We start from the raw sequence: 27,444 nt of genomic DNA on the forward strand, positions 1-27,444 counted from the left end.
ACTTTTTAAAATTTTGATACCTGTGCTGGCGAGGGTATTTGTATCGTATCGACACATATAGGTGATATACAGACATGTATTTTAGACAAGTTTTATAATGTCTATGCCAGGTGAAATGACTTGAGAAAATAAAGTACGTTTGTATTTGTGTAACTGTAAGCCGATAATAAGGCAATAAATCTTGCTTCTGGACAAACAAGTTAAAGCTTTACACAATGCCATTCAATTTGATGTTACAATTAAGGGAATCAAATTTCACCCTTATTGTCACGTATATTGTCCCTGCTTTGTGGCTTTCCACAATAGGTTTGACTGTTCTATTGTAACGAAGGACAACAGACGGTGATCGTCTGAAATTGAAACAGATGTATGTGGAGTTCAAAGTAAACTAATCAATTGGTGCACTGATCTGTTAGAAAAACCTAAAACCACTTTACATTTTTTAAACAATAGCGATTAATTGTGTTAATATTTCAGCTAAAAATTCCAAGTGATAGATTTACAAGAATTATAGCAGATCAGCTAGAAGGGCGGATCGATATTTTATGATGGGATTTTTCAAGATAACATGGATGGTGGTATTATATGCAATGTTTAATCTACCAGCTTCGAAGTGTACTTTAACAAGTACAACAGTGAAATCGTATCTTACAGATTTGCAGAACTCCTACTCGAAAAACATTTTCCCAAAGTACAGTAATTACGAACAAGTTTCTGTGATGATGGGACTTCAATTGATTTCTATCAATGGATTCGACGAGGTTTCTGGTATTCTTGAACTTGTTGCCAAGTTGAAAATATCTTGGACTGATGAAAATTTACAAAGATTATACACTCCGACGTATTCTTCCATAACTGAAATCTTGGTCCCACAAGACGAGGTATGGCTGCCAACAATTACTGTGTACAATTCCGTAGAGTCGTTAAAGATGGTAGGGGACTCCTCTTACCATGTTCGAATCCTTCCAGCGATTGGCTGGATTCAGTGGATACCCGGATTGATAACGAAAACCAGTTGTTCCGTCGATGCTACTTATTTTCCGTTTGATAAACAGACCTGTGATATAACCTTTACCAACTGGGGATACAAGGAGTCAGAAGTTCATCTTTATTCAAGAGACGAAGTGATCGACTTAAGTTTATTTACACAAAATGAGCAGTGGTCACTAGCAGGATCCAAGATATCCAATTTTTCAAAGGGAGACAATTCTTTCATTACTTTTTCAATAACACTTGAACGACAGCCAACATGGTTTGTTCTTAACATGGTATTACCCATCATTCTCATCGGCCTGTTGACGGGTCTTGTCTTTCTAATGCCAGTTGATGATGGAGAGAGGGTAGGATATATCATCACAGCATTTCTTACTTTCGCCTTCTTCCTTGACATGATTTCCTCAAACTTACCGCACACTTCGAACCCAATGGCACTAGTGGTATATTACCTCACAGTCATGGTTTACCTGTCTTCTGCATCTACCATAGTTACCATAATGACACTAAGAATCTATGAAAAGTCAACTGATGTTCCACGATGGTTGAAAATTCTTGTAGCTATAATTTTAGCAAGATACTGTTGTCCGAAAAAACAGATTTCTGATGAGGAGATGGCGGGCTGGGCTGCACCAGAGAAGAAAGAGCAGAGCAAAAGGCCTGATGTGTTCGCCCCGACTGATAACATAACATATCGTTTGGTTGCACTGGCATTAGATATTCTTTTCTTTGTTGTGTTTATTTTAGTAAACATGATATGCACTATTGTTTTCTTAGCCCCCCTTTCAAGCAACGGTTCATAACTGAAACTCGTGCTTGTTATTGCTTCACCACAGATTTGTTCATCTTTACACATAACAATGTAACTCCGTATCTGTATTGCATTTGTTATATTTAAATGAGTGATAAATGTGCTTTTCTGTAGTAAGATTTTTCTTCATTTTACTCGGCGTCGTTTAAGTTTGGAGCTACATTGTAAAGACTAAGTTTGGGTCGAGTCAAGCGATTTTAGGTATGTAGCTGATAGGAACCATTATTTTTTAAACATCCAAAAGTTTGAAAGCAGTAACATGAAATAAAATATTCGAATACATCTGTTTTTTTGTGTATATTTGATTTATCTAGAATTTTATTTAGTATCTATTTACTTTCTGTTTTTTTCGTTTGGAAAATTATTTTAAATATCGAGGTAGAAATACATGTAATTCACAGAAAAAATTTACGGACTGCCGAAAAGTTCGTGATTTGATTTATTTCCAACATCTTGCTTTTAGTAAGCATACGCTTGAATTTGCATAATAGCTAGAATGCATTAAAATGTCGTGTACGGTGCATCGTAGTTTTTTTTTCTCCAATTTTTTCAAGATCAAGATAGATAGAGAGAGAGAGAGAGAGAGAGAGAGAGAGAGAGAGAGAGAGTAGCATCCTCATTGAAATAATTCATTTTGATGATGTTTGCTTTTCTCTTTAGGTTTATTAAACAACATGTAGTTTTGTTGGTATATTTGGAATCGGGCAATGCGGTTTTTTTTTTTTTTTTGTTTTTTTTTTTGGTGTTTTGTTGTTGTAGTTGTTTTTTTTTTTTTTTTTTTTTTTTATTCTCGATATTCAAGTAGAAAAGGGAGAGAATTAAAAAACAAAGAATGCTCTGAACCAAACTTCAAATTTTGGATGCTGAAAAGCCCTAGTCTACTTGCTTTATCTAAAATTAATTGATTCATATAGTTTCTATCTAAACTTACAATTTCCCTGATTTTTTTTAACGTCGTGTCATCGATTTATTTACGTTCATTTGTCTTTTAGACGTCATCTAAACTGTGTATGGAGGACGAACCAAATCACAATTGCGGTGTTTTTTTTTACTATTTCGAATGCCCCTTTTCAACACCTTCCGCAAATTGTATTTTGGTATATTTTTTATATGTTGTTAAGAATATATTATAGTACAACTTAAAGCAATAAAACCTTTTGTAGCAATTAGTTTGAGGTCATCTTGTACATTGACTAGACTACTGCAAGAATACAGCGATATAAGGTCTCAACCGTACACTTTTTTTTCTGCGCCGTAAATCGAAGGGTTTTTTTTTTTTTATAAGGGGTGGATCTGTAGCTCTCTGATCTGTCCCAATATTTTTTCAGAGAGCTCTAAAGCATGTTTGGTTTCTGTAATCTATTGAATCTCAAAATCAAATAATATTCACATTTGCTTCATTTGCATACCATCATGATGGTACTTCGACACTTTAAAAATCAATTTAGCTTCTTCAATGCAAATTACCTTATAAGGATGGGCGGATTTGGGATTTTAATTTAGAGGGGCGTGTGGAAAATCAGAGAGACAAGGGTCTGTTGGTCGTCTTTAGGTCCCCAGTTCGCCTTGAGGGGGGGGATCCATTGTTAAACTGTATTTTGATAATGAAATCTGGTGTAAAACTGAAAGAATTTTCAAGTACACATACAATCTAATGGGAGATAGGATTGAGTTGTGTTCCCCTGTTTCCCGCTAGGCGGCGATACTTGTTCCGATGTAACATTAAATAGTGATTTTAAAATTTTCAACGTTGAAAATTGACCCAGACTGTTAATTAACTACCCTCCCAAACGTTAAATTTTGACCCTTGTGAAAAATTACCCTTAGAGATAATTTCTGGTGGGGTTAAATTTCAACATTAAAAAAGGACCCTCAATGTACGATGCATTTTCTGTACAGTCCCCAGTGGTGGGTCATATTTAACATTGAAAATTACCCTAAATATATATACACAATGTTTCTTTGCAATCCATATCTCAATCAGGTAGTAGGGGGTCATATCTCAGCATTAAAAGAATGCCGCAAATATACAAAAGGTTTTCCATACAGTCCATACTTAGGTCAAGTGGTGGTTGGGGGGAGGGGGTCACATTTCAACATTGAAAAATGACCCCAAATATGCAAAATATTTCTCAAATACAGTGTTTTTGACATTTCGCTTGACCGACGACATAAAAACGAATTGACTAATTTGGCAGAGGTATAGCGCTTTTGCTGACTTCGGCCGACTCAGAAATCTAAAGGGAAAGCACCGGTTTCCAATGATAGTCTGGCGTGTTATTTTTAAATATAAGGCCAAAGATTTTAATGTTTCGTTAACCAAGATAAATAATTGCTGCAGTTTAGCATTACTGACATTTATATGAGTCGTTCTTTAATCAATAAACCATGTTCCTGTGGAATGATGAACAGTACAATATTTTCATACCTGTGCAGTCATATCACACAACCCTTTTACATATGGCATTACTTAGCTCACTGTCTTTTTCTGACATGGCTGCAGCACCTTTGATATATTTCACCAGTTTATTTGCCTTTGGTTGATAATTCGAGTGTTTAGCTTTGCCTAAATATCATATGACAGTTGCTACATGAGTTTTTATATTTACTTTTGAGAAGTCAAACTGTATAACAGTTATTTTCCTCCCTTGACCTAATTTTACTTTCACATTTTGTGCATTTGTGCCCCTTTTCTTGTAGTATTTGCTTAGCTTTTCGTCAGCCACATTATGGTTTGAAAATTGTGCACACAGGAACAGGTTAGGGTAAACAAACGGAACTACAGTGATCTCAGAATAAATTCCTTTTCTTTAAGATGTAACTTGCAAATATTGGAAGTTATGATGAAAATGACTAATATTTGTTAAAATATATGTATCACATTTATACCCCCCCCCCCCCCCCCCAAGAAAACGACCCCAAAAAAATGAAAAGCCAAAACAAAACAAAAAAAAGATTGGGGAAATATTGGACTTCAACTCGGAATGTACACTTTAAGTGTAAGATTACGGCCCACCTAAACCACTAGGCATGTAATTTTAAAGGTTTAACGTTTGACAGGCTACTAAATCTCAAGGTAAATTTTGAGATTTTTCATATTTTCGCCATTTTCAACAAGAGGACCACCTTAAACTAAATTTCCTCAAATGGACTTATGTAAAGTCATACTCAAGTAAAACAATTTCAGTGTTTTATTCCTTTTGCAACAGTTTACAATTTTTTAGGTCCATTGCGTTACATCTACTATATACTCTATAAAATCACGGTGATGTTTATGTTTATCAAATAAAGATACTATCAACATAATATCTTTATTGAGTAATTTGGGTAAACACAAGTATAGACTGACATTGTATAGCAGAATATTTGTAAAAAATGATATTCAAGAAAAAAATATTTATGTAGGCGAAATTGCATACCAAGGGCGCTATACTTCTTTATACGCAGTGTTTTTAATTAAAATACAAATATCTTTATTCCAATAGAAAGCTGACTACTATCGATTAGAGTTCATGTTCTTTAAAAATTTGCATATGAACATAAACTGAATAAAATTACTATTTAAAATATCATGATTTAAATGAAATGTTATTGATTAAGATACAACACAGTAAACATTCTGAAATTTTGACCTTAGTGATTTCATTCGTCAATTTCATTTGACCCCTGACATGAACTGTAAAGAGAGCTTAATTGGTTTTAATCAGATGGTAAATACTATTACATGTACATACAATCATGTAGAAATAGCATTAAGATATTTGTAAATGTGCTTGTTGAATGACGCGCACATTGTTATATATATGTAACGTCATGTTGATGTTGAAAATGTCTATTAGTATTTCTGCCCTACGCCTCTTCAAAAGTCCATAGAACGCTACACAATTGTCCGAATTTGATAGATATTTTTGGAAACTTCAAATATCATATTTAAGATATTCAATTGATGGAGCAAAGTCGATTATGGTTGTTCGTGGCTCTAGCCCTTTGTGTTGGGAGAGTATGGAAACCATCTAAGTCATGTTAGAATATGAAAATATTTACAAAGTGAAGGCAAACTGTCGCAAAATTCCAGTGTCAGAGGCCTTGTTCCAAAAATAGGGAGATTAAAGCATATTATGGCATGTCAAACGTTGCAATATTTGATCTTTTCCATTTGTATTCTATATTTTCCATTTGCATTGTATAATTTTTCATTTGTATTGTATCCAGGGAATGTTTATTTTGATTTGTTACGAAGGATTTCATTAGTTAACATCACTAATGTACTACATATGTAGACGTGCTTAGCACACAGTGCCGTAGCAATAACGGTTCTTTATCATGCCAACGCCTGTGCAGCGATACGGAATATCTGTTTTTAAGGTCATTACGGAAAGACCCGTGATTCTCACTTTTAAATGCCGAGTGTTTGGCAAAGGAGCAATCACTGTCTTTGTTTATGTCTTAGGTTTGATGCGGCAATGACAGTAACGGTTCTCGAACTCACGACCTCTCGCCCACAAACCAAGCGATATATTGCTGAGCTACCGCGACCAGGTCCATGGAGGACTAGTTATTTTTAAAAATACGTAGCAAGCTCTAGTAATGGCGAATCACCCCCCCCCCCCCCCCCGATCATTTAAAAAAAAAAATAGAACTGTCCAGAAAAGAATGCACATTTTTATTTAGTCAGAATTCAGTAGATTCGGGGGACTTAATTCGGTCCTTGGGTCCCCACCAATTGTTAACATCGAGTTTGTTCAATGGATTAATCTTAAGTTATCGTTTATCGAATTTGGTAATGCGCGAGATGTTGAAGAGGTAAAGTTCAGGAGCCACGTTTCGCAGTAATGTACCGTATTTGCTAAGTGTAATGGCGTAACACCCCCCCTCCCCCCCCCCCCCCCCCCCATTAATTGATCGCATTTATGCGTCTAATGTGATCAGCATATTCAAACTAGTCTCCTATTTAACCACTGGCTGATCGAGATAATTCTGAACGAAAGGATGCAGTAAACTGCTGGATGTCTGGGGACTGTCTTAAGATCCCTAGTGAGTCCAGTGCAAAGCCTTGGTGGAGGGGATGGGGGTGCAGAGGGCGGGGGGGGGGGGCGAAGTCAGTGGCGCAGCCCCCCTCCCCTCCCCCCTCAAAATTTTCAAATTTAAGGTAAATCTTGGTGTCTTGTTTAGAAAAATGTATTAAACGATAAAAGAAGCAATAATTTCTTCCATTCCCGGAGAAATAAATGACAAAATCTTTTAATATCTTGAATTACTTTATTGAGAGAACTTAATTTTTCCAGAAACCCTTAAAATTTGCGTCATTTTACTAATTTCCTTTTATTAAAAATGACATATTTCAAGCCCTATAAAATCTGTAAAATCCAGGAGCTTCTAGGGGCTTTGCCCCCTGGACCCCTATCAGGGCTTCGCCCTGGACCCACCTCAAGGCGTCCTAGACCCCCTGCCTCATAAAGTGGCGCCCCCGTAACCGCAATTCCTGGATCCGCTCCTGGAAGTCCCCTGGAACAAGTGGGTTCTGACAAAATAAAACGTACATGCATGCTTTTTTCGACATTTATATACAAAATATCATATTTGTAAAGGGAGGGGGGGGGGTGGGTGTCTCCCGGCGCAAGATTCCTCATTGCTAGCTACATGTATGTTCAACTAGTCCTTATATGGAACCAATCGCGTAGTTCAGTGATATACCCTTTGGTTCGTAACCGTGAAGTCGCATGTTCGAGTTCTACTCGTGTCATTGCTGCATCAAACCTCAAACGTAAATATAGTTAATACTTTCCCATACGCAATGCTATCTAAAAGTGAGAATCACGGATCTTTCGGATAATTGTGACCTTAAAAGCAGACATCCTGTGTTGCGACAGGCGTTGACACGTTAAAAAAAAACAAAACCACTGCTACGCCACTGTGCCCGTACATGTAGCATAGTAAGTCTATTTGTGGTACGTCACCTACAGCTGGTGACGGCTAAATATAAGTGGGACCTAAACTAATGAAATCCTTCGTAACAAATCAAAATAAATAATCCCTCGGATGCAATACAAATGAAAGATTTTGCAATGCAAATGGAAATTATACAATGCAAACGCGAAAAAATTATAGAATACAAATGGAAAATATAGAATACAAATGGAAAATTATACAATACGAATGGAAAATATAAAATACAAATGGAAAAAATATACAATACAAATGGAAATTATACAATGCAAATGAAAAATTATACAATGCAAATGGAAAATATAGAATACAAATGGAAAATTATACAATACAAATGGAAAAGATCAAATATTGCAATGTTTGACATGCCATACCCCCCCCCCCCCCAATAAGTTTTAAATATAGGGTATCAGACCCCAGTAAGAAGAGTGTGAAATTATTACTTTCATAATAAGAATGTGTGCAATGTAAAAATTATCTAGAGAGTCTAAGATTTCATAAAAATTGAGATTTCTTTTTTTTTTAATAAAGCTGACCTATTTGTTCCTAAATCTTGACAAAATATATTGCAATTGATATATTTGTGTACACCGCGATGTACTATATAACATGCATGTCAATAGCAAATCTTAAATGTAAAATTGCTATTTGCTACATATTATGATATCTTGAAAGCAAATGTATAATTAGAATATTGAATGTACACTTACATGTACATGTACCTATTTGTATGATTCCAGTTGCTAAAAACTGTGTATGAATTGATGATTGGGATCAATATATCTTAAAATCTGAAGCCCTTCTTCACAACAAAATAATTTTTTAACTTTACAATTTTATTGCAGATCATGTTTATTAATTAAATCTAACTTTACTGAAAATAAGAATTAAGGAAGATGTTTATCTGTACATAAATGAATTGACAGTCCACGTTTCTGCAAATAAGTTTCTCATAATTTTTCTTTTCCTCAAATGTGACATAATTAATCTAGCACAACACCATGATACTATGACATAATAGGTACTGTCTATGCATTGATTTTTCTAGTGATAGGGTCTATAAGTACTCTGCCTTCATGCGACCAACATACACAAATTAAAGGCAATCGTATTAAAGGATTTTGTTAATACCTAATTTAAACAATTAAAAATCACAGTTAAAATGACACAAGAATTTAATATGATAAGTTTTTGACACTGAGCATAGAATTAATAAATACATTAAAGCTATTAAACAATACATCTATTATTGTGCATGCATACAAATGTACTAACGCAAGCTCGAAATATTCATCTAAGTCTTACCAAGAACAATGTTCTGTGGGATTTCAAGGGAAGCAAACAAAGTATGATATAATGCTGAACATGCTGAAGAACAACAAAAAATCACCAACTAAGTGAAATGATAATTGATAAACAAAAACATAAACAATATACAATAAACCAAATATTCTGCTAATACAATTAAAAAAATTAAAAATAATGTCAACAATTTAGCCTTTTAATCTTAAATGTATATGGCACTTCAACAAATTAGCATGCATGAATTCCATCAATGAACAATTGAAAATAAAAGGCAGAAATCAACAGGGGGGGGGGGGGGGGGGGCTTTTATCTTATCTTACCTGCTCAAGGTTCCTCTGGACTACCCTCTCAGACCTCGCTTCTCCTGAGGATGTGGCCACTGTCTGTTTGTATGAAAAAATTGTAGGTCTGAAGTTTGTATCTTCGGTATCGTCGCTATGCCAGCCACCATCGAAATGCGTCGAACACACATAACTGGCCTCGGTTGGCTGCCACTTGTCTCTATGAACAGCTTTCACCCACGCCTGTCGCTTCTTTTTGTCTTTAGGAAACCGAAAAAACCTAATTCCTTTTTCTTTGCTGGTCGAATCAGACTTATTGTAGCATTTGTAGACGACACAAGATCGTACCATTATGATTTCGCAATGTTCAATGTTGTTACAGACGCTTTCCTCGCGGAAGTATTTATGCGCATGCGCGAGTAGCAGGACCGCAGTTAAAGTAAAAAGGCCTATAGACTGTTTCACGATAACTTTCGCACATGCGCATAACTCCTTCCCCAGGGCAAAGCTGTTTATGCGCAACGCTTACATTTTTTTGTACAAAGTACATATCTCAAGCGAGGAAAATAAATTGTTTTCAGGGCCGTAAATTAACCTTCAATTTGGAGGAGGCAGGAAATTAGGCGGGGGTCTGGGGGCCGCCCAGGCCCCCAGACGCTGAGCACGTTTTGTGCACACTGAACACGTTTCGTGCAAAATCCTTGATTCTAGGGCCTTCTAAGATGTTACTTGACTAACTCATTCTAAAAGAAAGATTTGGAATGCTTTTTAAGGGAGGTATCATGTTCTTAGTTATTGGAAACACCATAAATTCTAATGAACTTTGAATTTTAATTTTTTTTTGGCTCAAAAGTTGGAGGAGGCAGCTGCCTCCTCCGCCTCCATGTAATTTACGGCCCTGGTTTTTATATGAAAGTCTGTGTTTTCTCTTTTATATTTATATTTGGGGTTTGATTTTGCGATTTTATTACATGAACCATACATTTTACGAAATATAATAAAAAATGAGCATTGAACTTGCTGCTCTATGCGCACACACGGGGATTTCCGTGTTTACGTGTTGGCAGCGAAGATAGCACACCGGGAGATTTCAAACGCCCCAAAGCGGAAAATTACCAACGTTCCTATGACTGAAACACCGATAAAATTCAGAGTGTCAGCATGAGAAGGAGTCATCCCAGATATCCCAGGACATGAAAACCTCCCCCCTCTTCATTTAGCTTCATATTCCACATTATCATCAGATGTCGCCCATACTACCATTTAAAGAAATTTATCGACACATGATTTTGAGACTAACGGAAGAAGGGGAACGGATAGACAACCATAAAGGACTAGACAAGGCCGTTAAGCACTTTGAAGCTGGTGATTTCTCTCAAGTTATGACAGCCCAGGTATCAATTTCATAAGGCTGCCCAAACTCATATTTTTCTAACTATCATGATTATTTAACATATATATCAAAATTTCAGTGCACATAGTAAAAAAAAGAAAGAAAGAATAGACTCAATTATATAATTTACAACCAAAACAATTATTTTAGAAATACTATTTATCATTATTTTTTTTAATTTATTTATGTTTGTTTGTTTTGTTCATCTATTTATTGACTCCCCATATATTTACATAATCATTAATTAGATCCTGAATGTTTTGTTGTATGCCGAGCACTATTCTTCTATGAAAACATTTGACTCTTAGTTTAATATTGGTAGTGATTATTTATTAAAGAACATGTTTAATCAACAAAATACTAGTAATATACACTACTAATATATATGAATATACCCCCATACAGATGCATACCTGGCATGTCTTATGGGCTAGAAAATATCAGACAGTGAAGCGAATGAAGAAAATTAATTAAAAAACATTATGAACAAATCACATACACATATGTACATATTATAAGCATTTGAACAAATGAAAACACATGTATAATTTTAGTATTAATCATGAAAATTTTCAGATAGATGACTCCTTGGAGTACATCAAAGCTTTCTGTTTGGCTTCAATGAAGAAAACCAGATACAATGTGTGCATTTGTTTGCTGGAGAGGGGAAAAGTATGCTATGCATACTGTGAATGTCCTATTGGGTAAGAGAAAAGTTTAGATTTAGACTGGGAAACCTATTTAATATATTTTTATTAAAACTTTACAGTATATACTGGTATTATATACATTCAAATTTTAAAACTCTACTTAAGTCTAGCACAGTCCTGCAGTCACATTGGTGGATTACTTATGTACCTCCATCATCTCCACCTCAGTCAGATTTTGAGTTCCAACAGGTCAACATCAAAATCCTCGACCAATGAAAATGGAACCAAAACCCCTTAAGGAGTGGAATTTTGGGAGACCCAAAGTGAGTGAAGAAGTGGAGGTGGAGTTCAGGGAGAGGAAGCAAATCCAGTTTGATCCACGTCATCCTGATCAAAGGTATTTTGACCTGGCTAGCTCAATGCAGCAGTTAAAGCTGCTCAAAGAGTTTTGTTTCCTAAAACTGGTAACCATTATGTTGAATTTAAACCGGCATTGATAACTAACATCAAAACCCATACAATAAATATTAAATGAAGCTTTACAAATCATTTATTTAAAACATATCTAGTGACATATACTTTTAATCATTTAAAATACAAATATGCACACACAATTGATAAGTCATGGATTTTTGTATTTCAGGCATAACTCAGCTGTGGAACATTCCTGACGAAGCTCCTGAGGTGGAAAATGAGGTGGAAGTTGGCACGACCGAGGATCCTTTGGAAAAAGGGATGAAAGATCTGGTCTTGTCTGAAGAAAACTGTAAGTAAAGAAATTCCTATTAAAATATGGCATTCATCTGTAAGATTTTCATCTATTTTCAGTGTTGTTTAATGTACCTTAAATACATGATAATTATTTTTTTGTAGTACCTATGCCCATTTCAATCGAGGACAGTCTAAGCCATTACATAGAGGAGAAAACTCGAGGGCAACGGCTGTGCCAGATATTATATTTCTCCATAAAGGTCGCATTACGAGCTCCATATTTGGTGCGGTCCTTCACTCTGGAGTAACACCCCCCCCCCCCCCCCCCCCAACACACACACACTTCAGTGAACCAAATTATTAATGGCTCCAACTTAACGTAGGTCGCGAGTTTGCTTACGTCATCGTTTTCGGGTACGCAAATCCTACGACTCGACGTCTTTTTACGTGCACATTCAATTGTGACGTAACAGTTGTCTGAATAAAGTATACATGGGTCATTGACTGAATACCGATATCACGTAAATATTACCAACAATTATTATCAAAGTAGAACATACTTCGTTTAATTTTGTTAAGTCTTTTCGTTTCTGGTGCAAAATTTCGGCTAGTAATGTTTTATATTGTTACTGTATAAAGTTTAGCAGCCGACAACTTGGGAAGGTGAGACAGCTGGCGATGTTGGGAATGCTTTTATAAGCGTTTTTAGAACCCGAGAAAAATCGGACGGGAGTTTCCCAGTTAATGAAAGATTTATTCAGAGATTTGACGCGTTTATGGTGGACATTTGGAAATGGCGAGTTCATAATTTTATTCCTACCCCATCATACATGAAGATCGGACAACATTGACTAATTAAAAGCGTTGGGCAGGGATATCCTATAAAGAAATGTTTCAATGTGTCCTGCTGCAAATGTCTCTGAAAACATTTCCAGAACCCCTGGAAAAAATTGAGCAGGAGTTGCCTATACGAGAGAGAGAGAGAGAGAGAGAGAGAGAGAGAGAGAGAGAGATATTTGATCATATTTACAAATGAATGCCGGTATTGGAGAACAGTAAACTAACAATACATGTATTCTAGCAAAGTTGAACCTTACAACTAAGGTAGATACGGCCATGCAGGTTTAGGACACGATATGGTGGTACTTTATGTAGCCTACAGAAACTAATATGCAGGACGCCCCTATATATAACCTACAGAAACTAATTTGCAGGACGGTCCTATATATAGCCTACATAAACTAAGCTGTATGGTGTCTTGTACATAGCCAATGTCTATTTACTCACTAATGGACTACTCATGGCCATTAAGAAAATGTTTGTAAATGTAGGGACTTTTAAAATTTGAAACTGTATTATTTGCCTGTATAAGAAGATGCAAGTATTGTGTATGTAATATATTTCACTGCAGATGTTTTGTATGGAATGTGGTGTGAAGCTTGACTCAAAGTCAAACTTTTGTGGTAATTGTGGTACAAAATGTACCAAGGTACCTTCGGCCTCCCAAGAAACAGATCCTGGTTAGTACTTACTATCATGATCTTACAGAAAAAGAAACAATAAATTATATTATATAACATCCATCCTTGACAATGAAAGTATTGAACAGAAATTGCAAAAAGAAGGTTTAAGTGTGTTATGAAATGAATTTGCAGGTACTGAAGTTCTCCCATCTGATGTCGAGGAAACTCTGTCCCAAGGTAATAAATGGTAAAATTGACTAGTGAATAATATTTCAAAGGTGTAGGAGAAATCTGAATGGATTAAATGTTCTGTTGTTTGATGAATTTATTTTTGGCATAAAAATCATGGAGAGCCAAATTAACAAACTTATTAAGAGATATTTTTCATTGTTTGAAGATATCAACTCAGTTATTGCACTCTTCAATTGAATTGATGTAAGCAATAATTGAATTGATGACAGCGATAATTGATTTGATGCACACGTTAATTCAATTGATGAAAGCATTAATTGATGTGTGCATCAATGCAGTAGATGCATGCATCAATGTGAGGGAATTAGTGCATTTGGAGATACATGTAGTCGAATGATTTTATGATCTCTTTAATTTGATTGAAGATATCTTTAATTATTTACAACGCTTTTGTATAATAAATTAAAGCACACATCAATTCAAGAGAGCAACAAGTCAGTCATTAAGAGATCATTAATCTAATTGTGGATATGTTGAATTGAAGATATCACTAACCATATAGTTGCTCTCATAAAAAGAATTATTGCATGCATCAATTAAATTAATGATATCATAATTCAATTAAAAAGATCAATAATGCAATTATTGCATGCATAAATTAATACGCAACTTCCGAGATATCAGCTCTTCTGTGAAAGAGGTACGTTAAGTGTTCTGTTGAACTCTTGGGTGGGTACAAGATATATACATATACTATAGATTAGCTATGTAAATTCGGTTAAGTAATGAAAGTGTAAATTTTGTTTATACCAGCCGTTGGTATACATTAAACTGACCATATCCAGAATAATATTTGATTGAATTAGGCCATTAAATTAAATATGAAATTATTTTTTTATTTCCTTTTCTGTACGAGTGATATTTTAATCAAAGAAAAAAGTGATTATCGATATTTGTTTGAACTATTTTATTATTGAAAACCAATAAACTTACTAATATTGCGTGTCCCTGCAGTTTGGGTGGTTGCATGATGTCTGATAATCGGCCTTTAGGCAATATATGAAGGCAGTGATAAGCATTTGTACCCACCGCGTGTGGACGATAGTATGTTTTGCGTCTCACTGTGCATAAGAGTTCCACAAAGGGAAAGAACTATTGGGCAACTCGGAAATTGCATATTAAATGCACACTACAAATGAAGAGAGTAATAATTCAATTATTGCGAGCATTAGTTGAATTGATGCGCACATCAATATAATTATTGCTCTTTTCAATGTAATTGTAGAACACATCAATTAAATTTTTGAATTCATTTATTAATGAAGAGAGCAACAATTCATGTATAACACTCATCAGTTCAGCAGAATAATTAATGTGATCAAAATATCATTACCTTATTTACAGCCGTTATGGGCATACAGTGTGCTGTAACTGAAATGTCAGAATTTGATTTATATATATTTATTTGTTGATAGGTACAAAAGAAAGCTTAGCAAAACTGAAGGAGAAGTATGGTTTTGGGCATGTGGGAAGAAATTCGAAACTGTCCAAAAAGAGAAATTGTGAAATAAAAGTAAATAGATTTGATTTTCATTCTCTAACACTGAGTGCATGAGCAAGCCACATGTGTGACTAATTGTTAATATACATGTATTTGTAAATTATCAGTATTTTTCAATACCATTGTAAGAGATTGCGTTTTGCAGTGGAATGTCGATATTTCATGCATTAGTTATAGCAAACTACATACATTTCAACAATTGTTTAGGAATTGGTAATCCATGTTATGGATAAAAACAAGAAAGCTCTTAAAAGAGCTTTTCCCGGTGAAGAGGGTTTGACAGGATGTGTGAAGATCTCGACCAACCCTGGGCAAACTACTCGGGACTGGATGACATCCCCGAGAGAGCATTTTAAAGGGAATATAGAGTTTGTTCCCTATGTGATGGGCAGAAGTGGATTAGAACGAATGAATGAGGATGCTACGTTATTGGAACTGGAGAGTGTGAAAGTGCCAAAGAAACCTCTGAAGGTTTATGCCATGGCCAAGGGAAAAGGTACCTCACAGGAAGTTCTTTGTTTTTGGTCAAAATTCCATTAAACTCTTTATAATGATAGCATCAAATGAATGCAAAATAATGGATTGTATCCACAATTACTTAGCAATGTATGGTTAATTGGTAACATGCATATTACTATAATTTTATTTGAAGGTTATAGCATGTACAGTGTTATTAATTTTCAGAGTAATATATACTGTAAATGTTCAAGATGTTTATATATAAAGCTTTCTCCCTTATGACTTGTGGAATGATAGACTTATGGGTCAGAATGTTCATTTGTAGTTCCTAGTCAAGAGAGATAGGAAGGGTGGGAAAGGAAATGAGAGAGAAAGGGTGGGGGAAAGAAGAGAAAGAGGAGGGAATATATGGAAGAGGGGATGTGAGAGAGAGGGAAGAAGGGCGAGAATAGGGAGGGGAAAGAGAAGAGAGAGAAGAAAGAAAGAGATGGGAGAGATAGAGAGAGAGGAAGGATTGGAAAGAGATAAAAGGAGAAGGTGAGAAAAGATAGAAAGGGGAGAGGGGAGAGAGATAGGATGGGTGGAGAATGGAGAAAGGGTGGGAGAGAAAAAGAGAAAGATAGGAAGGAGAGATAGACGGAAGAATGGAAGAGGGAATGCGACAGAGGGAGGAGAGAGAAAAGAAGAGAGAGAAGACAAGAAAGAGATGGGGGAGAGATAGAGAGGAAAAATGGGAGAGAGAGAGATAAGGGGAGAGAGGAGATAGAAATGGGGAGAGGGAAGAGAGAGGAAGGGTATAAAATGAGTGAGAGAAAGGGTGGGGAGAGAGAAAAGAAAGAGGAGAGAGAGATGGAAGAGAGAGAGAGAGAGAGAGGGGAAAAGTGGAAGAGGTAGAGAGATGGGAGAGAAAAGGAGAGAGAAAAGAGAAGAAAGACATGGGGAGAGATAGAGAGAGGAAGGATAGGATAGGGAGAAAGAGATGGAGGGAGAGGGATAAGGGGAGAGAGGAGATAGAAAGGGGGAGAGGGAAGAGAGATAAGAATGGTGGGAAAGGGAATGAGTGAGAGAAATGGTTGGGGAGAGGGAGAAGAGGAGAAAGGGAGGGAGAGAGAGAAGGGGAAGAGTAGGATAGGGAGAGAGAGAGGGAGGGATTGGGTAAAGAGAGGAAAAGAAGGAGTGAGAGAGAAAACATGGAGAGAGAGAGAGAGAAGGAGGAAGTGTGGGGAGAAAGAGGGGCAAGAGAGAAAGGGAAAGACAGGCATGGAGGCATTGAGTGGGGAGAGATAGATTAGACCGAGAGAGAGTGAGAGGGAAGGTGGGAGGATGGAGAGAGACAAGAGAGCGAGAGAAGAAAAACAGTAACAACTAACACCCAATATCATATCTGCACACATTCATTTACAAATTATCATAGCTGATGAGCTTAATCAGTCTATCAAAAATTAAAATTCCGTACTAAATGTTGTTTTAATTTGATCTAGTCAATGCAACATGGTGATTATTTCATAACGTTTAAGGATGTCCATGGAGATTTTTTTTATCATTACAGTGTAGTGTCATTTCCATTACAGTACAAAGTGTTTCTCATTTACTAGTATTATACATCTTAGTTCCATAGTAATAACTATGCTAGGCGCAAAATACGTTATTGTAATAGCTTCATTTGTGCACAAAGGTCCTCAAAGGCAGCTTAGTAAAATAGCCTAGGAATTGGCTTAGTTGTCCAAGGATTACTAACTCTGTATCCCTAAAGGGCAGATCTTATGAATTGATCTTTGTATAGGAAATTCAAATTAGTATCCTTATAAGGCAGATAAGTACTACACTCGTCGTTATGCGTTGCTGATTAACTCGGTATCCCTGAAAGGCAGGTTTAGCATAGGTTCGCTGGGTGGTAAATCTTATCTGGTATCCCTCAAAAGTAGGTGACTTTAGCGCCCGGGAACCCGGGCTAGTTGAGCTTTGATAATTAACTCGGTATCCCTGAAAGGCAGGTCTAGCATAGGTCTCGCTGGGTGGCAAAGCTTATCTGGTATCCCTCAAAAGTATGTGTTTAGATCGCCCGGGAACCTGGACTAGTTGAGCCCTATTAATTAACTTGGTATCCCTGAAAGGCAGGGCTAGCAAAGGTCTCGTTTGGTGGTAAAGCTTATCTGGTATCCCTCAAAAGTAGGTGTTTAGATCGACCGGGAACCCGGGCTAGTTGAGCCTTGTTAATTAACTCGGTATCCCTGAAAGGCAGGTCTAGCATAGGTCTCGCTGGGTAGCAAAGCTTATCTGGTATCCCTCAAAAGTAGGTGTTTAGATCGCCCGGTGACCCGGGCTAGTTGAGCCTTGATAATTAACTCCGTATCCCTGAAAGAAAGGTCTAGTATAGGGCTCGCTGGGTGGCAAAGCTTATCTGGTATCCCTCAAAAGTAGGTGTTTAGATCGCCCGGGAACCTGGGCTAGTTGAGCCCTATTAATTAACTTGGTATCCCTGAAAGGCAGGGCTAGCAAAGGTCTCGTTTGGTGGTAAAGCTTATCTGGTATCCCTCAAAAGTAGGTGTTTAGATCGACCGGGAACCCGGGCTAGTTGAGCCTTGTTAATTAACTTGGTATCCCTGAAAGGCAGGTCTAGCATAGGTCTCGCTGGGTAGCAAAGCTTATCTGGTATCCCTCAAAAGTAGGTGTTTAGATCGCCCGGTTACCCGGGCTAGTTGAGCCTTGATAATTAACTCCGTATCCCTGAAAGAAAGGTCTAGTATAGGGCTCGCTGGGTGGCAAAGCTTATCTGGTATCCCTCAAAAGTATGTGTTTAGATCGCCCGGGAACCTGGGCTAGTTGAGCCCTATTAATTAACTTGGTATCCCTGAAAGGCAGGGCTAGCAAAGGTCTCGTTTGGTGGTAAAGCTTATCTGGTATCCCTCAAAAGTAGGTGTTTAGATCGACCGGGAACCCGGGCTAGTTGAGCCTTGTTAATTAACTCGGTATCCCTGAAAGGCAGGTCTAGCATAGGTCTCGCTGGGTAGCAAAGCTTATCTGGTATCCCTCAAAAGTAGGTGTTTAGATCGCCCGGTTACCCGGGCTAGTTGAGCCATGATAATTAACTCGGTATCCCTGAAAGGCAGGTCTAGCATAGGTCCCGCTGGGTGGCAAAGCTTATCTGGTATCCCTCAAAAGTAGGTGTTTAGATCGCCCGGGAACCTGGGCTAGTTGAGCCCTATAAATCAACTTGGTATCCCTGAAAGGCAGGTCTAGCATAGGGCTCGCTGGTTGGTAAAGCTTATCTGGTATCCCTCAAAAGTAGGTGTTTAGATCGCCCGGTTACCCGGGCTAGTTGAGCCTTGTTAATTAACTCGGTATCCCTGAAAGGCAGGTCTAGAATAGGTCTCGCTGGGTGGTAAAGCTTATCTGGTATACCTCAAAAGTAGGTGTTTAAATCGCCCGGTGACCCGGGCTAGTTGAGCCTTGATAATTAACTCGGTATCCCTGAAAAGCAGGTCTAGCATAGGGCACGATGGGTGACAAAGCTTATATCTGGTATCCCTCAAAAGTAGGTGTTTAGATCGCCTGGGAACCAGGGATAGTTGAGCCCTATTAATTAACTTGATATCCCCGAAGGCAGGGCTAGCATAGGCCTCGCTGGGTGGCAAAGCTTATCTGGTATCCCTCAAAAGTAGGTGTTTAGATCGCCTGGGAACCTGGGATAGTTGAGCCCTATTAATTAACTTGATATCCCTGAAAATTACAATGCTTATACAATCTCCATGAAGTTTGTGTAATGCAATATAATAGCATTATCACAGCAATTTCAAAATACCTAAAAAGTCTGTCTATTGATAGACATTTAGCCAAAAATATTACTAATCCCTGTATGCCTGTATTTTTTGAACATGTTTTGATGCATGAAAAATGTTCCAAAATCATTTACAATATTTTGAACGAAAACGATATGATCCCAACTTCTATGGTCAAGTGGAAAGCTGAACTGTCTCCATATGGAGTGGGTGATATTTCCATACAAGGTGTGTTTAAAATTTGTTTCAAAACAACAACTGGTTCTTCTGCTCAATGGCTACAGTTTAGAATTTTACATAGAATCCTTCCTGTTGGATATTATTTGAAAAAAATTAATGTTAAAACAAATGACTGCTGTAGATTTTGTACAAGTAATGTAGAGACGATGACACATATTTTTGCTTCATGTGATAAAACCCAAACATTGTGGAGTGAGTTGAGTCTTCATATATATAGAAAAACTTCAGAAAGAGTAGGTTTTAATGTGTCCAATATTATATTAGGTAAAAATCCACTAACTTTTAATAACAAAGTTATGAATTTTATAATTTTATATGTTAAACAATACATCTTTACCTGTTTAATGCAGGATAAGGAACCAAACCTTGTTGGATTATTATGTCAAGTTAAAATATCACGTGGAAAAATATGCTGCAATTCAAAAACATAGAATGCACAGCTTTGATAAAATGTGGAAGAGATGGGAAAATATTTTTGAATAATTTCTTTTTTATTTTTACATGTTTTTTTTTTTTTTGTTATGCTTCAATACTGTACAGCAAGTGACCACAGGAGAGAATGAAATGTATGTCCGAGGGTCAAACATACAGTTTACCAGGTCTGATTTATTCGGCTATGAGTGACCAAAGTTTCATGCAACAGTTAGTACCTGTACTGGCCAATGCCATAACACCTTCTATAGAAAAGGCTGTCCAGTCAATATTTCATCAGTTGACAGAGACATTAAAAAAAAAACTGAAGAGATCAGTGAGCTTAAAAAAAAACTAAGTGATGCAGAGGAATGCAATACAGATCTTCAGAAACAAATATGGGGTTTGGAAGAATCGGTAGATGAACTAGAACAGTATGGCAGAAGAAACTCCTTAAGGTTCCACAACTGTCCAGTGCCCAGCCAACAACGTCAGCAACATCATCGAAATCGTGTAGACACCGACGCGATAGTTACAGAGCTGTGCAAGAAGATGAATATCGATCTGACAGACGATGACATTTCCCGATCCCATCCAATCGGCAAACCCAACAAAAGTGGAAATATACAGATAATCGACAAACCCAACAAAAGTGGAAATATACAGATAATCTGTAACTTCAAAAATTGGAAAAATCAAAAACAGAGTATACTCAGAAAAACGGAAACTCAAAAATACTCAAATATTCTTGACAGAGGACCTAACGAAGTACCGGCAGGGAATGATTCAGGAATTGGCCAAAGCAAAACGCGAAGGTGAAGTGAACTCATACTGGACGAATGACGGGCGCATCTTTGTGAAATTTGAAGAGAGGGGGCCAAAACACCCGATCCGCTCCTTCAATGACCTTTACCACATTGTGTCAAGGCCAGGATCTGATTAATATGGACCTCCATACGTATTCATTATCACAGTCGCACTTTGATTTAGCATGCAATTGTATTATTATCACTACCATTATATTATTACTATTATTAGTTCCATTTTGCATTGTATATGTACATGTACACCTGTACATGCATCTTTGTACTAATATATATGTACTTATTACAAAAACATTGTAACCCTCATTTTTCCTTCCAAAGTATGCTGTTCCTACCAGAAAATGTATATTTGTACATAACATTTTTGTTATTTAACCTAGATGCTTCCAACAGGCTTTTGGTTTTGCCTAGGGATGAACACAGTCACTGTTTTCTTTTGTTGTTGTTTGTTTACCTTTTTTACTTTGTTCTTTCTTTTTTAACCGATATCAAAGGTCAACATTGAAATGTAAATGCAGTATGTGAATATACCATAGGTTTCGTTGCGGTAGGTTCCATGACAACACAATGTATGATTTTTTTATTTGATAATGGGTAATACAATTGAACAATATCGAACCGCAATTGGACTATATTACTGTAAATGTAGATGTACAACCAAATCGCAGTTATTTCGCATTTCATTAGTTAATGATTTTGTCTATTTTCTAAAAGAGTGTCTTAAAAATTATATCTTTTGGAAAATCATACGTTTAGTGTCAAAAGGTGTGCAAGAGGTATTGTTTATGAATTACGTGTTTCAAATTATAAACTTACTTTTGTTTTTATCGGGGGATGTTGAAACAAACCCAGGGCCATTTCATGTAACACAATTTACATTGGATATTTTCCACTTGAACGCAAGGAGCATTAGAAATAAATTCGACAAGTTTTTGAGCTTCGTGTTAGACTTTGATATTTTATGTTTCACAGAAACGCACCTGGACGCTTCAGTTATGAACGAGGATATTTATATAGATGGATTTAAATCAATTTTTCGAAAAGATAGGAATTCACACGGTGGCGGTGTAATTATATATGCATCCGATTCATTGCGCATTGATAGACGTTATGATCTAGAACCTACGGATATCGAATGCATATGGGTAGAAATAGGTGATCCTACCTGTAATATTCTTCTATGTTGTGTATATCGTCCTCCGAACGCCGAAAATTCATTTTGCAAAAAACTCGAATGGTCCATTGAAAAGGCTGCTGAATTATCGAATAAAATCATAATTCTAGTGACGTAAATGTAAATTTCTTAAATCTCTCAAACACACACATAGTTAATGAAATCCTTCTAAAATATTCCTTAGAAAACACGATCCAAGAAGCTACAAGAATCACGCAAAACACGGTTACTCTCATAGACCCAATTCTTGTTAGTGAAGCTATACAAGACGATGTATTTAACTCGGGGACAATAGCTGTAGAAAACACTCTTAGTGACCACAAAGGCACATACATCTATCTTAAATCACATTCACTCCAAAATCAGTCATATGAGCGTAAAGTTTGGTTATACAAAAATGCAGATTTTGATACAGTAAATACACTCTCACATAATTCAGATTGGAACAAACTTATCAATGACGCGAAAGATATAGATCAGGCGGAGAGAAATTTTTCTACAACCTTCTTAAACCATGTAAAACAATGCATTCCGGAAAAAACAATCACCATCAGACCTAAAGATAAACCATGGTTCGATTCAGCACTGCGGAAAATAATTCGTCTAAGAAACCGCGCGAGAAGTAAAACGCTCAAAACAAAAAACAATTCTGATTGGGATATTTTTTTTAAAAACTACGTAACAAAGTTAACAATTTGAAAAAAATAGCGATATCAAACTATTATAATAATATAGAAGCGAATCTTACTGATGCAAGTATCAAAAGTTCTAAAATGTATTGGAAACTTCTGAAAGATATATTTAAAACTAAACCCAGGACCGAAATACCACCGCTTCAGGATATTAAAGAAAATGGCGATGTACATATTACTTACAGTGATACCGACAAGGTTGAAGCGTTGAATAATTTTTTTGCGTCTATTTCATGGGTACACGAAGATGAACCTACACTTCCAGCATTTTCTTTATTTTGTAATAGTGTATTCAACAGCATTAAACTAGTGGAGCAAGATATTATTGACATAATTTCTATTCTCCAGGTCAACAAGGCTGTAGGGCCAGATAAAATAAGCCATAGAATGTTAAAGGCTACAATCTTTAGTGTCTCAACCCCGTTGTGTTTTCTGTTTAATCAGTCTTTAAAAGAATGTGCATTTCCTAAACAATGGAAGGTAGCTAACGTACTTCCTTTGTTTAAAAAAGGTGACCCATCAGTATTGTCAAATTATAGACCTGTATCATTGTTGAGTTGTGTTGGTAAAATTATGGAACGTGTTATTTTTAAATATGTATACAATTTTTTTCACTCAAATGATCTTTTTTACAAATACCAAACTGGTTTTTTACCTGGTCATTCAACTACCTATCAGCTTATTGAAACATATGATCATATAGCAAAATCCATAGATGAGGGCAAATGTTGCTGTATGGTGTTTTGTGATTTGTCAAAGGCCTTTGATCGTGTATGGCATAAGGGCCTTCTTTTTAAGCTACAAACTTATGGAGTGAGTGGTAACTTATTACAATGGTTTCAAAGCTATCTAAATTTCAGAACTCAAAGGGTATTGCATAGAAATGTAATGTCTAATTTCAAACCTTTACATGTTGGAGTCCCTCAAGGGTCCGTATTAGGTCCTCTTTTATTTTTGATATATGTCAATGATGTTGCTAAAAATATGTCAAGTTTATGTAGGCTTTACGCTGATGATAATTCTTTGCAGAACTGTTCTACCAATATCTATGATATCCAATGCGTGCTGAATAATGATTTACTTCGGCTTGAACGATGGTCTAAACAATGACTGTTAAATTTTAATCCTTCGAAAACAAAAGCCGTCTTCTTTTGTACAAAGAAAAATACATGTTTCCCTTGTCTACATTTTCAAAATTGCAATTTAGATTTTGTATCAACACATAAACACCTAGGTATCACTTTCTCACATGATCTCACATGGTCAGCTTACATTGATTCGCTTTTAGCCAATGCTTATAAAAAAAACTTGGACTACTTAAAAAATTACAGTTCAAGGTCAGTTCGAAAACTTTAGCTATTTTATATACTACTTTCATTAGACCCCCTCTAGAATATGCATCTGAAGTATGGGGTGGGTGTTCAAATCAAGATTCTGAAAAACTTGAAAAACTACAGTTAGCAGCAGCAAGATTGGTTACTGGACTAACATCGTTGGCATCACGGGAATCTCTATATTTCGAAACTGGGTGTGAACCACTTATTGTTAGAAGATTGACAAATTTAAGAATAACTATGAACGAAATTTATCACAATATGGTACCCGAGTATCTGAAAGAAATTTACCAAATATTCGTTCACATGAATCAAATTACGTTACAAGACAATCGCAAAATTATGGCATTCCTAAATGCAGATTAAACATCTATAAATCATCTTTTGTATCAAGAGGGGTACGTGAATTGAATTCCTTGCCCCTAGGAACAAGGCAATCTACGACATTAAGCTCATTTTAAAAAAAATTACGCCTCCAAAAATCGCACCTTCCATCCTTTTTTTTCTTTCGGAGAACGCTACTGGAACGTAACCCATACGAGACTAAGACACAACTGTGTATTGAATATAGATTTATTTAGATGTAACATCATTGACAGTCCTTTGTGTACTTGTGGTAAAATAGAAGATGCTTACCATTTCTTTTTCTCATGTGCAAAATACACCGCCCCAAGAAATGAACTATTTAATGCTATTTTTAGAATGAATAATTTGCATATAGTAGACACGCATGTATTATTATGGGGAGATAACGCAATCAGTACCACAGAAAATGAAGACTTATTTTCCTATGTTCAGTTATTTATAAAGAGATCTGGTCGTTTTTAGTTGATGGAATTTACATAGCGATTACTTTGTACGTACTACATGCATATATTAATCAATTGTACATACATGTATATATTAATCAATTGTACTTATATATCTACAGATATAATTGCTTTATGAAAGCTAATCATTTTTGACCTTAGATATACCTTTGTGTTTCATTTCTTGAATATTATCATATATGTAATCAATTGTCATATAGGAGAGGGCGTTCTACGTTTTAAGAACTTGTGCTCAGTCCGTTTGTAATAACATCCAGACAATAAAATATGTTCAAATCAAATGTATGTATGATTGATTGTCCGTTTGTTTATTTGTCTGTGTGATTATATTGTATGTGTCAAAAAACAAATAAATTACTAAAAAAAACCAAAAAACAAAAAAACTTGATATCACTGAAAGGCAGGGCTAGCATAGGCCTCGCTGGATGGCAAAGCTTATCTGGTATCCCTCAAAAGTAGGTGTATATATCGACCTGGATCTGTAGTTAGTTGAGCCTTAATAATTAACTCGATATCCGTGAAAAGCAGATTTTGAGGAATGCTCTTTTTATTGAGTTATAAGTTGAATGAAAGTTTTGTGTTGATTTTGTGTACTGAATGCGTAATTAAAATAATTTCTATGATTAACTTTCGATCAAAAATACCCTTCTGTACTTTCAAAAATAATTTCTAAAGATATGTTACTTTGACCACCGCTAGGCATCATCAGTATTGCTTTTGATAAGACTTCTTATTAAATATTATTTTTTTTCCATGTTGCATTCGTTGTTTTATCTACTTCCTAGGGGCGAGATCAAAAGTTCAATGTCTGACAAAAAAACTAAATTCACATAGTTTTTACGCCCCCCCCCCCCGCAACGACCCCCTAAACTAGATATGATGAGTGTTTAAACTATAATCGATTAACAAGTAAGAACAAACGAGCATAAATAACTCTGTATACCCTATCTTCTGTTTATTCACAAATGAAAGTGTAGATTAAAACTATCAAATGTTCATTAAAATGTAATGTCGTCATGTAGTTTTTAACAGTCACTTGTCTTTCTCCTTTTTCGACTAATGTGTAATCGATGTCGGATGAGAGAAACTTACAGAAGTTTTACCCCCCCCCCTCCCCTCCCCCTAACTATTTGAATTTAGATTTTTATCCGAAATCAATCTTTTGATCTCGCCCCTTACAGTTTTTGATATCAAATTTCTTACTGTTTTTAACATCTGAGAGAATTAGGGTTTGATTAATTATGTTAATTAAATAATACTCTGTACACTTTCTATCAAATCGTATTTCTCTCCATATTGCGTTCATAGCTTTATTTATTTCTTACATTTTTAATAGTTGAGCTAATTAGAGTTTAATTAGTAATCTTAATTAGTAAAAAATCCCAACAATTTTCTTTGCCTTCTTCATCGTAAACACATTTCTTTACGAAATATTATTCGACGTACGACTTATCTTTCTATCTATGATCAGGGGCAAGTAACTCGTGGGTCACCTGTTTCACAGCTTCATCTAGTCATCACCCACATAATACGGCACTAAATCCGAATTATAACCAATTGCAAACCAAAAAACCTATGCACATCCAACATAACGAAATTTTCTTACAAGTAATGGGATTCATATGCTTTTAAAGTTATTCTGTCAGACTATGAAGATATTTTGTCATACAATTAGCGCAGGTTCATATGGCATGGACTTTGTAAGTATACAATGTACCCCCCCCCCCCCCTCCTTTTCCAATATTTTAAAATAATTATACATCTGTCAAACTGCATTAAAAAAAATTGTGACGTTTATAACACTAATTAACACAACTGTTATGTTACCCGAACTAAGCTATATCAAAAATCACAACTTTCGATGGAATTCGGATAGAAAACATCGATTTTTGAAATATTTGAAATAGATTCAAGAACACGTTAGTATTATATATTAGTGTTAGTTTTTTTCTAATGTAATTTGACTAATGGGCTATTTGACCATATGGCACCACTTTTTTTTTTTAATATATATATATATATATATATATATATATATATATATATATATATATATATATATATATTTAAAGGGGGGGGGGGGGGGGGTCAACGTGGTAATCTCGCATATGCTCGCGAGACTTGTTCATTGACGCGCAAGAGTCATCAAAGCGCGATAACTCTGACGGGCTGGTAATAGGAAGTAAAGCCGACGCGCTGATTTTAATTATCTATAGATATCTAGTGTTTTTCAATGATGATATCAGGCATCCAGTATTCGAAAATGTGGATATGATGAATTAATATTAAGAATGGAGATGGGGAGTTCATACTCTATTAAAGTAATTTACTTCACGTAGTTCAAAACATGTGAAATTAGTTTAAATTCATTTCTTTGAAAACATGCCAGAAAAAA

The 27,444-nt window shown here is 35.9% G+C and overlaps 2 protein-coding genes and 1 pseudogene across 2 annotated transcripts; all 3 read left to right on the forward strand.

Annotated features, from left to right (window-relative positions):
• Positions 1-505: 505 nt before the first annotated feature.
• On the forward strand, positions 506-4,704 carry LOC125671018 (acetylcholine receptor subunit alpha-like). Its single transcript, XM_048906501.2, has one exon. It carries the CDS (start codon positions 546-548, stop codon positions 1,794-1,796), a length of 1,251 nt encoding a protein of 416 aa, XP_048762458.1. The 5' UTR covers positions 506-545; the 3' UTR covers positions 1,797-4,704.
• Positions 4,705-10,462: 5,758 nt separating this feature from the next.
• Positions 10,463-12,153, forward strand: LOC125669024 (uncharacterized; annotated as a pseudogene).
• A 1,348-nt stretch (positions 12,154-13,501) lies between these two features.
• Positions 13,502-15,896, forward strand: LOC125671039 (uncharacterized). Its single transcript, XM_048906533.2, has 4 exons — positions 13,502-13,610; positions 13,746-13,790; positions 15,221-15,318; positions 15,514-15,896. The coding sequence occupies exons 1-4, from the start codon at positions 13,502-13,504 to the stop codon at positions 15,844-15,846; spliced, it is 585 nt and encodes a 194-aa protein (XP_048762490.2). The 3' UTR covers positions 15,847-15,896.
• Positions 15,897-27,444: the final 11,548 nt, after the last annotated feature.

Source organism: Ostrea edulis, chromosome 4 (genome assembly GCF_947568905.1).
Source record: "Ostrea edulis chromosome 4, xbOstEdul1.1, whole genome shotgun sequence".
NCBI lineage: Eukaryota > Metazoa > Mollusca > Bivalvia > Ostreida > Ostreidae > Ostrea > Ostrea edulis.

Coding starts and splice junctions, on each gene's coding strand:
- LOC125671039 (XM_048906533.2), top strand. CDS start 13,502: ATGTTTTGTATGGAATGTGGTGTGAAGCTTGACTCAAAGTCAAACTTT. Junction 13,611..13,745: donor CTCCCAAGAAACAGATCCTG/GTTAGTACTTAC, acceptor ATGAATTTGCAG/GTACTGAAGTTCTCCCATCT. Junction 13,791..15,220: donor CGAGGAAACTCTGTCCCAAG/GTAATAAATGGT, acceptor ATTTGTTGATAG/GTACAAAAGAAAGCTTAGCA.
- LOC125671018 (XM_048906501.2), top strand. CDS start 546: ATGATGGGATTTTTCAAGATAACATGGATGGTGGTATTATATGCAATG.